The sequence below is a fragment of the Penaeus japonicus genome, unplaced genomic scaffold, assembly GCF_977035675.1.
Source record: "Penaeus japonicus unplaced genomic scaffold, GWHDUDI00000001_assembly GWHDUDI00000020, whole genome shotgun sequence".
In the NCBI taxonomy this organism is placed as follows: Eukaryota; Metazoa; Arthropoda; class Malacostraca; order Decapoda; family Penaeidae; genus Penaeus; species Penaeus japonicus.
In genome coordinates this window covers 28,647,294-28,659,793 of record NW_028234422.1, presented here as the reverse complement: position 1 = coordinate 28,659,793, position 12,500 = coordinate 28,647,294, and the positions used below count along the sequence as shown (strand labels likewise).

Below are 12,500 nucleotides of genomic sequence, written 5' to 3'. Positions count from 1 at the left end.
TACCACTCATCCCCTCGTTTCATTCTACTCTTCCCCTCACTCCACTCGTACGAACTGAAATCGAACAAACAAAAAACTCCTAGTCTCTTTTGGCTAATATCACATCATCTTTCACTTGTATAGAAACTTATATTACTTCATTTGCTTCTTAATACATTTAAACATCATTCTAACTTACATTTTTTGGCGTCATAACTTCTCTAAGTCTACAGGTCAAATATTCAGGGAGAGTACGCTCCATGAGACGTACGTACACAATCATGGCTGGTTCCCTACTCCTACGAACGTAAAACAAAGTAATATCGACAAATGTTTTCTGACATGTTTACATGTTGTAGAGTCCTTTATAAATGCTATAAAAAGATTTACAAAATATGATTTCATCATAAACTAAACAAGTCTTTTCTGTACTTCAGAAATTAAAATTGTAGAATAACAGATAAAATAGTCTCCCCAATCATTCAGAGAACATACAAAAAAAAACGTAATGAGGTATTTAAGGGTAAACTATTATAACTCTAATTTATACGTACATGTACATGCAAATATCATGTCATGTCTACAACATTCCGGCCCCTTAAATGTTATACAAATAACATTTATAAACAAAATGTACTTTGGTGTAGACATGTATGAACAAATTCACTATTCTTAAATCACAGCTTGATGTCATCCTTGACTCCTTCAAGCACACACAACTTTGATATTGGTCTGACTAGTTCACTAGTAGCTGTCCTTAATCTTACACTACGGACAAGGTCATCTTTTCCTTTGAATACTTCGATGACACGAGCAAGTGGCCAGCTATGCCTAGGTTGAGGTAAGTCCATGATTATTACAAGATCGCCAACTTTTATGTTAGCTGTAATTTTCAACCATTTAGAACGAATCTGAAGTGATGGAAGATATTCCTTAATCCATCTTCTCCAAAACTGATCTGCAATATACTGCACATGTCTCCACCTTTTACTATAATAATCTGTCTTACAAGTCTTAGTCAGTGGAATGTTGCAGCTTGGTCTGAGTAAGAGTAAATGATTAGGAGTCAATGGTTCTAAGTCATCAGGGTCGTCTGAAATGGGTGTAAGCGGTCTGTTATTAATGATAGATTCAGCCTCACAAAAGATAGTCTCAAGCTTTTCATCATCAATTAATTGGTTCTTAATTAGAATATTCATTACATTTCTGACTGTTCTAATAGGCCTTTCCCAAACACCCCCCATATGTGACGCATGTGGTGGATTAAACTCCCACTTGATGTTTTTCATAAGTAACTTATTCTGAAGTTTGAAAGATCTTTGCAAATCAGATGCTGCCTCTTTCAGCTCCCGATGTGCTCCAACAAAATTGGTACCATTATCAGATCTTATCTTTTCAGGTACTCCTCTCCTTGACATGAATCTTACTAAACCATTAATGAAAGAATCCGTTTCCAAAGAGTTCAACTTTTCTAGATGTATTGCTCTAGTTACTAAGCATGTAAAAATGCAACCATACCTCTTTTCTTTTGACCGGCCCCTTTTAACCAAAAAAGGACCAAAACAGTCTATTCCAACATATGTGAAAGCAGGTTTTCCAGGTGTTAATCTATCCTCAGGTAGATCTCCCATCTTTTGAGTCCTAGCTACACCTCTGTATCTGTTACAAATAACACACTTTTTGATCATTTCTTTAACTAAAGGGCGAGATCTAGGAATCCAATACACTTGTCTGATCTTTGCCATAGTATATTCACGACCTGAGTGTCCAGTCGTTTCATGTGACTCTTTTGCAATTAACTTGGCAATCTCATGTTGTCGTGGAACTATGACTGGATGTCTTGTCTCTTCAGAGACTGGTGCCTGATGTAACCTTCCACCTACTCTCAGACGAGATGTATTATCTAGGAATGGGTCAAGCTTGTATATTGTACTTGACTTTGGAATGTGTCCACTACCCTTTTTAAGAGTTTCAATTTCTTCAGCATAATACTCCTTCTGCACATAGTATATGATAACCTTCTCAGCTTCACATATCTCACTTGGTGTAATAGGATACTTGAGTCCTGTAGTTGGTTTACCTTGTTTCAACCACTGACCAAATCGCCGCATCCATGCCACAGCTTTCTTCAAGCGGAACCAGCTTGAGAAGCTCACGAGAAACTTGTCCGTGACATCTTCAGCAACCTGACTTACTGCAGCGATAGACTTTGGTACTTTCTTAACTTCTATATCATCAACCAGAAAGTCTATGCTCTCATCTGAATGTGGTATCCATTCTTCTTCTGGTTTCCACAGAAATTCCGGCCCCTGTAGCCATCGTTGGTTTCTCTTCATTTGTTCACCATGAAGTCCACGTGATACATCATCTGCTGGATTTTCTTTAGAAGGAATATACCTCCATTGCTTAATATCTGTGCTTCCCTGAATGTATGCCACACGATTAGCAACGAAAGTTTTAAACCTTTTGGATTTGTTCTTGATATATTGTATAACAATCATGCTATCTGTCCAAAAGGTTGATTCTATCAATTCCAAGCCAAGCTCTTGATGCAAAGCTTCATCAATCTTCACAGCTGTAGTAGCTGCTGCTAATTCAAGTCTTGGTGTTGTTGTAGACTTCATAGGGGCAAGTCTTGACTTGGCTGCAAGGAAAGCACAGTGAATGTTTTTATTTCTGTCAACTAACCTCAAAAAACTCACAGTGCCATAAGCATATTCAGATGCATCAGAGAAATGATGGATTTGATAACTGACTTCATTGAAACCAGGAGGTTTAAAACATCGTTCGATGTTGATGTCTTTCAGATGTTCCATATCCAATAACCACCTGGTCCATCTCTTCATGCCCTCTTCAGAGAGATGATCATCCCAGCCTTTCTGTAATCGACATTCATCTTGAAAAATCTTCTTACCAATAAGTATGAAAGGACTTACTAACCCCAAGGGATCATACACTGAACTTAGGATACTTAGCAATCCCCTCTTCGTTTGAGGTCTGCATTTCTCTTGAATTCTTATTGCTAGTGTATAATTAATAGTATTCCATTCCAGTCCTAAAGCATGTTCCACAGGTAAAGAGTCTTCGTCCAAATCAAGACTCTTAACATTCTTGGCTCGTTCATCTGATGGTATATCTTGTAGCACACGCTTACTGTTACTTGTCCACTTTGTAAGCTTGAACCCTCCAGTCTTCAACATACTGGCTATGCTTCTTCTAAGGTTCACTGCCTCTTCTTCTGTTTCTGTGGATGTAAGCAAGTCATCTACATAAAAATTCTTATGAACGATCTCGAATGTTCTTTCATCAAAATTATCCTTTTGGTCATTAGCTGTGTGTAGGAGAGCATATGTTGCACAACTTGGGCTCCAAATTCCTCCAAATGGATGTACTGTCATCCTGTAGATCTCTGGGTCTTTAGACAAATCTCCATCTGTCCACCAAAGGAATCGGAGAGCATTTCTGTGTGATGGTGTGACTTTCACTTGATAATACATGGCTTCAATATCACTCATTATTGCCACTTTCTCCTTTCTGAATCTTTGAAGTATTCCAAACAGCTTATTTGTCAAATCAGGGCCTTGTAGAACATGTTTGTTGAGAGATGTCCCCATAAATTCTGCTGCACAATCAAATACCAGTCGAAACTTTTCAGGCTTCTTTTCATTCTTTACATTGAAAATTGGTAAATACCATGTAAGTCCAGGAAAGGCATCAATTTCTTCATCGGGCACAACTTCAGCTTGCCCTTTTGTAACCAGCTTCATAATTTCCTTGTTATACTCATTTAACAAGGCTGGATTTTTTATTAACCTCTTCTTCAAAGACTCTTGACGCTTATCCACCATGCTTCTATTATTGCATAACTCAGGTGGATTACGCTTAAATGGGATAGGTAACTGAAAATGTCCATTGATTTTCACTACCGACTTATCCCAGAGGCTAAGTACTTCCTTGTCATCCTTGGACATACAACTGGTATTCTTGTTCAGATCTTCACACCCGTCAATAGCCCAAAATTTTTCAACTTGTATTGACAGACTACTTTCTGATGTTGGGATGGTATGAATTAAGTTATTAAATACTTCCTTGCTGTGTGGATCATCTCCTACAGGCCCATTAATTGCCCAACCTAGCACAGTTCTTATTGCATATGGCTCATTATCTTTTCCTGACCTTACTTCTTGAGGTTTTAGCAAGTGTGGATAATCTTGGCCAATAACTATGCTGACTACTTCTGCATTAACATTTGGCAGCTCTAAACTTTCTAGGTGTCTCCAATTTTTTACATCAACTTGTGAAGTTACACCACCTTGCAAGCTTGGAGGAAAATCTTTCAGTGCATACACTTTCTCCAGGACTATCGTTTGTTTCTTTCGACCACATGTAACCATTTCCAAGGTTATCTCTTCAACCTCAGTATCTTCAACTTTATTTAATGTGGTCATATTCAGTGTCACTGATTTTCCTGAAATGCCCAATTTATCAATTAATGCTTTTGTACAGAATGTGCTATTGCTTCCTGGGTCCAGTAATGCCAGAGTTGAAATATGGTTATCCATTCCTAATCTACCTACCTTTACTTTTACAATAGGCAATGCAATCTTGGAATCTTTAGATGGATTACAGGCACAACTCTTTGTGCTAACTTTTGGTTGAGTACTAACTTTGCCAGCTTTTTCAGATGCATCTTCTTTGTTAAATGCATCATGTAGCAATTTATGATGCCACATACCACAATTGTCTACTTCACAGACTGTGGCCTTTCTGCATGTTGTTACTCTATGGTTTGACCGGAGACAGTTGAAGCACAATTTTGCTTTTCTTACTTCCATCAGTCTCTTCTCTTTAGTCAACTTTATAAACTGGCTACATTCATGCAACCAGTGTTTTCCTTTGCACATAGAGCAACTCGCAGCATTTTTATTAGACACTTCAGTGTTTCGCTTATCAACTGCTGGTTTAGTTAATACTTCCTCATCCAATCTCACATTGAAACTTGTTCCTTTTGTTGTTCGCCTGTCTTTGTTTTGCTTCAACCCTTTATCCAAAGATTGGAATAATGGGTCATTCACTTCTAATGAAGCTCGTTCTAGGAACTCTGCTAATGGTGTAAATCCTGGATATCTCTTATTTCTCTCTGTGTACTTAATAGCTTCTGTTCTCCAGCGATTTTGGAGATGGAAAGGTAATCTTTTAACAACTTCAGTGACTTTGTCTGACATTATATCAGGATCGTGTCCCAGTGCCTTGAGAGTTTCAACACAGTTTCTAGTATCATCGGCTAAATTGGATAGCATGAGTTTATCAGATGCTTTCAGGTTAGGTCCATCAGAAACCTTTCTTAACCAAGCTTCTTTTATATACAACTCATTTCCAAAACGTTGCTGGAGGATATCAAGAGCTTTTTTATACCCCTCTTCTGGGTTCATCAGATTACAACAAGCCACTGCTTTTGCAGCACGTCCCGTGCAACTCTGCAAAAGTCTGGTTAGTTTTGCTCTAGCACCTACAGAGGTAACTCCAACACACTCCTGAAAAGTCTTTACAAACTGCCAATACTTTAATGGATCACCATCAAAGCTACTTAGCTCTACTTTAGGCAGCTGCAAGATTTCAATTAGCTGTTGATTAGTTGTTACATTATTCTGCAGTGGCTCATTGTTATTGATATGACCTAATGTTGTTGGAAGTGAATGAGTTTGTGTCCATGGTTCAGCATTTGGATTAAGCAGTGATTGTACTTGTTGAGTTTCAGGCTCTTCATGTTCTTGTTTCATCACTGGAGGAAACTTTACTTCCGAAAGCTTCTGACCTTCCTGCGAGGCTCTATGCACGACTGAGGTTTCTTCCTCTTCAAATCGTCGATACATTTCCTCTTCAGCAGTAGCCGCAGCTATCTCGGCTTCTAGTTCCTCCTTTGCTACCTCAACTTCAAGCTGCTTCATCTTGATGATCTTCTTTAATATATCTTCTTGTGCCCTAGCTTTGGCTTCAAGAGACGCTCTCTTGGCAGCAGCATTAGCAGCAGCAATTTTCATACTGAAACTCGATTTTCTTGATGACATACTTCTGCTTGACTTCATGCTGTTTCTTTCACTCTTCTCATTCACTGGTACCATATCTGTTATCAGCCATCCTTTGGCTACATCAATCTGATTCAAAGCTCTCTCTTTGATTTTGTTATAACTGAGTTCTTCATCAATAACAATCTCAAAATCCCCCTCTCGCTCATACAATGTAATTAATTTATCATGACAAATTTCTAACCTATCAAGTGCATCTTGAACCTGATCTATGTTGGTCTTAATTTCATTAGCACTTCTACTCATGTGAATACTTTTGTTCAAAATGTTTAACCGTCTAGTTAAAACTCCTGTGTAGACTGATCTAGACCGCTTAACCGCTAACACCCTTTCAGAGCTTACCTCCTTAGTGTCGGTCCCTGGTCCACCTACGTCAAGGTCTGGGCTTTGATGGTCATCATGGACATCAGATTCATAAGTCACAGTAGCAGGGTCACCTACTACAGCCTGATGATCATCTTGGACCCCTGTCAATTCACATAGTTGGTCAGATAATTTTTCCATACTCATTGTAACAAAACACAAACAAAATTATATACAAGAATTATACAAAATGTGTAATTCACCTAACAATCAGAGCAAATAAGAGGTAATAAATGCTTAAATCATAGAAAACAAATATTACACTTCTGTCATTCAATATTTTCAAATATTGACAAATAAACATAAATCTATGATTAAGAAAAACACTGCTTCATTTCCTTTCTTTCTGATACGGTGTTTTAGCAGCATTTCTTGATTAACCTCTTGATGATGGGAATCTTGACCTTTGTTGGATCTTGAATTTGCACAAAATTTCGTACTTTTGTCGCGGACAATCATGCCACGACAAGATAGAAGTAATCTGGTCTTCCTTCAATGATGGTTGGTTGAAGAAAACTACGCCAATTCCGTCACGGAGTGGATTTATTGGGTTTAGATGGAACATACAATGACCACCCTTCATGTGGCCTCTTGGGGAGCACGTGGTGCCAGTCTTGGTGTCGTTGACTTTAGTTGTTTGGGGTCTACATGGTGTGCTTGTTGGTACTGTAGCATCTTTACTTTCTACTTTGGTGTTTTCTCTGTTCCCCATTTCTACTTCTACTCTCATACCACTCATCCCCTCGTTTCATTCTACTCTTCCCCTCACTCCACTCGTACGAACTGAAATCGAACAAACAAAAAACTCCTAGTCTCTTTTGGCTAATATCACATCATCTTTCACTTGTATAGAAACTTATATTACTTCATTTGCTTCTTAATACATTTAAACATCATTCTAACTTACATTTTTTGGCGTCATAACTTCTCTAAGTCTACAGGTCAAATATTCAGGGAGAGTACGCTCCATGAGACGTACGTACACAATCATGGCTGGTTCCCTACTACGAACGTAAAACAAAGTAATATCGACAAATGTTTTCTGACATGTTTACATGTTGTAGAGTCCTTTATAAATGCTATAAAAAGATTTACAAAATATGATTTCATCATAAACTAAACAAGTCTTTTCTGTACTTCAGAAATTAAAATTGTAGAATAACAGATAAAATAGTCTCCCCAATCATTCAGAGAACATACAAAAAAAAACGTAATGAGGTATTTAAGGGTAAACTATTATAACTCTAATTTATACGTACATGTACATGCAAATATCATGTCATGTCTACAACATATATATATATATATATATATACCAACACCAGGCAGGCAGGGAGGCGGCGTCTTGAAGTAGCCGTATTCTAGGACTTCTGCGTGTCATGGCCATGTCATGTTCATTTGGTGTCCATGTCGTGTTCATGTCACGAAGTCGGTATTCTAGGACGCAAAAGCGTGGCACGTCTGTGTCAGCTGCTTCAGGTTTACCAACCGATCCAAAGTTATCATGTTTCGGATGAATGACACTGTCCAAACGACAAATTCATAAGAGAAACTGCAGTCACAGGTAGCACTAACAAAGGAGAGTTTAATATTGGTATGAATCAGTCGTTGTACTTGTTCCTAGTTAAAGAATTGACAACCATTTCACGAACACGCCGTTGGTAATTCACTCTATGCTCCATCAAAACAAACGGGATGAGAGGGATCGTGTGTTTATGTACAGATCTTCCTTATTTTATGTATGTATATACTGTATACATATGCGGATCTTTAATATATCATTCATATAGATTTAATGTATACATATTTCATATAATTATATACTTTAACTTTACGTTTCTGACTACTTTTACCATTCATTTAACTTCACTCTCCGCCAAAAGGTAAATAAACTCAAAATCAGTAGAGAATCCATATTTTCCTGAAAGGGTTTGTATTCCAAGTTGTTAAATTTAGAAATGAAAAAGTTTAGTTAAGTCCCCCCCAAACGGCGGGTCCGTTTTCTTTTACATACGTAATGTCTCCCATGTTCCACCAATATTTGATGTTTTTTTATTTTACGCTTATTTACTACAAGAAAGACATGTTTAGTTTATGTTACACCATTTATCAGGTGTATGTATTTCCATTATGAAGACTATATATTTTAACTGCATTGAAACAGAAGTTTTAATCATTTTAAATTAATATAATTTTCTGAATAAATTAGCAGACGCACAACAACACCACGTGTTTCAATGGCCACCCCAAAGAACATCTGTATTTACTGGACGAATGTGGCAAGAAAACCCCATACAAGTCTAGGACAATGATGCCTGATGTATCCAATATAGATATTACTTTCCAAACGTAGTATGCTCATATGAAGTATTGGTAAGAAAGAGTACAGTAAAAATAACATTTTTTCGCCCATGTAACTATCGTGATAAGCCCACCCCAATGTCACGGAGTTTCCACGATTGTTCCAATACTTTCCACAACTTTGCCATGCTTTTGCCTCGCTTTTGAGACAAACACGCGCTTCTAGAATACCAATCGCGGCAAGTTCATGTCATGTACTCTGTGCACTAGGGACTTAGAATACCTGCTGAAGATTATACACAGACAAACACACCCATTGGTGTAACAATATATATATCTATATATATTTATATATATATGTGTGTGTGTCTTCTTCATGTATAATGCTTAATAGCGTTGGTGACCACAGAGCTCCAAACATCTCTATTTTGACACCAGCGTATGAGTTCTATATTGTCCCTTGCTTCTGTCCAGTTCTTGATAGTATCCATTTGTTTCTGTCTTTGTCTCCTTCTTACCCATTTTCCTTCTATTCTTCCTGTTAGGATTAGATGTTCTAACTCGTTAACTCAGATAATATGCTCTATAAATTTGATTTGCTGTTCTTTCACTTCGTTGAGAGGCTGTCTCTTCCATCCTATGTCTCTCATTACTTTTTCATTTGTTTGTTTTTCTGTCCAGCTAATTCTTTCCATCCACCTTAAACACCACATTTCAAAGCTTTCTATATGCTTGTGATTATCTTTGGTCAAATTCCAAGTTTCGCTCCCATATTACAAGACCAACCAAACGTAGTATTTTAGTACTCTAGATCTTACAATAAATAACATTTTCCTGTTTGTGAGAATGTTTCTCCTTTTCCCAAAAGCTTCTTTTGTTGTCCTATCCTTCTTTTAATTTCAACATTACCACTTGTATTTTCCTAGTCTAATTCGTCATTCTCAGCTTCACTGGATGTATTCGTCTGTGTTTGTTGCCCTAGGAATATATACTCGTTTACTGCTTCTAGCTCATAGCCCTATACTTGTATTTACTCAACTAGGGTTCGACTGTTGAACATGACTTTCATATTATTCCTATTTATTTTATGCCCAACTTTCTGACTTTCCCTGTTCAAATCGCTTATAAATCACTTACTAGCTCACCGAAAAATAACAGTGCCATCTGGTAATCTTAGATTACTTGTGTCTATCCCTTATTTTAATCCCTTTCTCTTTCTAATCCAGATTCTAATAATCAACATTATACCTTCCTTATACTGTCACTATCTGTACAGAGTCGAATGCTTTTTTGTTATAAACGAATTCAAGTCACAGTGGTTCCTTAAATTAGTTTCTTGCTCTTATTTGGGTTAGTGTGTATAAGTGGTCTGTAAATGAGATTCCACTGAGGAAAAACTGCCTGTTCCCTTGGTTGTTTTGGATCTAATCTAAGGTGATGATTTTTGGGAATAAATTATAAATTATTGATAGGAAGCTTATTCTCTTTTGGATGTTGAGGCTAAATTCTGGCACCTTGTTCATGTTAATTCGATCACTGGGTGGTTTTGTTATATGCTAATTCCTTTCCCTCCTCAGATGTACTTTACTTCGACTTCTAACCTTCCTACAGTCACTACCATCAATCGTTTTGTTTATAACATTCATGCCTTAAAATATTGTGCCTGTTTATGAATTCTACATTTGTATCCATCATTTAGATTTTTCTGCTCATCGCCTAGTCTTCTAATTTCAGAAAGTCCTACAATATCCCATTTGATAAAAGACAGTTCCTCTAGCAGTGCCAGAAAATAAGATTCTGTCCTCAAAGTCCTTACAATATTTGAGCAAAGGTTCATCAGCGTAAAGTGGCTTGGGTCTAACCGGATGTTTTTAGCACCCTCTGCTCCAGAAACATCCTGGTCACCGCCATATCAGGGGCTCTCTCGCGTCCAGGATTTAGAGCTGTTGCTTTGACTGGGAATTCAGATCTCAGAGGGATACAGCCGAATACACTCACCTACTAGCTTAGGTTTATCTTGGTGGAGGGGAGAGATTATGTCTGAAAACTACTATTCATTTCTTATAGTACTGTCAGTACTTGAGGCTTGCGCTGTTTGGTGTCTTCGATCACGCCTTCGCTAAATGGTCAGTCGACAAGACGACTGTTGTGGGATTGCTGTTACCCTCTTGGGCAACGTGACCCACCCAGCCCCCACCCTCTCCACCTAAAGAAATAATTTGTTATCCCAAACACATGTACGCTAATAATAACCTTTACGTCACAGTCTTGTCTGAAAAAAAGGAAATTCTCGTGGGATTCTCTGAACCAGTGTTGCCAGATAAGCCGTTTTCTCGGCTAGATTTTTCCAAATTTGGCTCCATCGAGCCAGCAAGGGAACCTACAACGGTTATTCATTTACACCCGATTTTGGTAATAAAGAAATCATCTAAATTAAGTTTTTAATGACAGGATTACACAAGCAGTAAGAAACACCTAGTTAACTGTAAACTGGCAGCTCTGACTAAAACACCTGCAAGCTTAATTAATTGCATTACACATATAGGCGTTGGCGTGAAATTTAGGATCGGTGGAGGGGGGTGGGGGTGGAAGGTTCTTAATATATTCGCCTGAGAACTTGCTCCATTCTACACACCATCGAGAGGCTGAGCAGGTAAGTCCATTCCTCTGACGGCTTAATCTCCCGTTGTACTTACAGCCCTTGCTGTGCTCCGTACTAGAAAACGTACGCAGAGATAATGAGATCAGAGTAAATGAAATTGAAAGTTTCCTCTTTGGTGTTATCACTCAAAACGTCGGATATTTAGTTTTTTCCCTTTATATGGTGGCTGTGTTTCGCTTCTTGTACCAAAGCATTTACAGTAGTTTCCATTTTGGGTTAACACACAGACACTTGATTATCAATGACTGTTACTAATAGCAATAAGGAAGAAGCGAATTAAAGAAAACGGTACATATACATGTATTTGTGTGTGTGTGTTTATATTATAAATATTGATATATACATATATATACATACACCCACACCCACACCCACACATACATACATACATACATATATATATATATATAATTATATATGTGTGTGTGTGTAAGTATAATATATATCATATACACATATATATGTATATATTTATGTATATATACTTATATATTTACACATACGCATATATATATATATATATATATATATATATATATATATATATATATACATATATATGTATGTATATATGTGTTTATATATGTGTGTATGTATATATGTATATATATTTATATACATATATATTTATATATATATATATATATATATATGTATATGTATGTATGTATATGTATGTATGTGTATATATATATATATATGTATATGTATATATATGTATATATATATATATGCATGTGTGCGTGTGTATATATATATATATATATATATATATATATATATATATATATATATATATATATATACATTTCATTCCGTATCAAAACCAAATTTCTCTAACTAGAGAAAATAATATTGCTAGTGGCACCATTCTTTTTATTTCTCTTGTCATTTATATATACTATTCTCAACAGTTAACATTTGAGACATAGAAAAGAGCGGGAAATTAATTATAATTGATTTTTCTCTTTCTTATGAAATCGTATACTGACCTGGGTTTCAAGGCAGATTGCCTGAGACCCCTTTTCTGTTTAGTTGGGTTCATGTGAAGATTGTTTTAGTCCAGATCTATATCATGTTTTATTATAGAAAGAAACGCAAGCTACAGC

At 36.8% G+C, this 12,500-nt stretch overlaps 2 protein-coding genes across 2 annotated transcripts in view; one reads left to right on the top strand and one right to left on the bottom strand.

Annotated features, from left to right (window-relative positions):
* Nucleotides 1-6,575, bottom strand: part of LOC122263026 (uncharacterized) — a 6,660-nt gene extending 85 nt beyond the window's left edge. Inside the window, exons 1-2 of the mRNA XM_086547858.1 lie at nucleotides 179-6,575; nucleotides 1-54 (exon numbers count right to left, since the gene is read on the bottom strand). The exon at nucleotides 1-54 is cut by the window's left edge and continues 85 nt beyond it. Coding sequence (XP_086403984.1) covers nucleotides 657-6,575 — 5,919 coding nt within the window. The 3' untranslated portion in view covers nucleotides 1-54; nucleotides 179-656. The remainder of the gene's footprint in view (nucleotides 55-178) is intronic.
* A 4,776-nt stretch (nucleotides 6,576-11,351) lies between these two features.
* Nucleotides 11,352-12,500, top strand: part of LOC147469668 (uncharacterized) — a 3,441-nt gene continuing 2,292 nt past the window's right edge. Inside the window, exon 1 of the mRNA XM_086548277.1 lies at nucleotides 11,352-11,382. The gene's annotated coding sequence lies outside the window, so the exon portion shown is untranslated. The remainder of the gene's footprint in view (nucleotides 11,383-12,500) is intronic.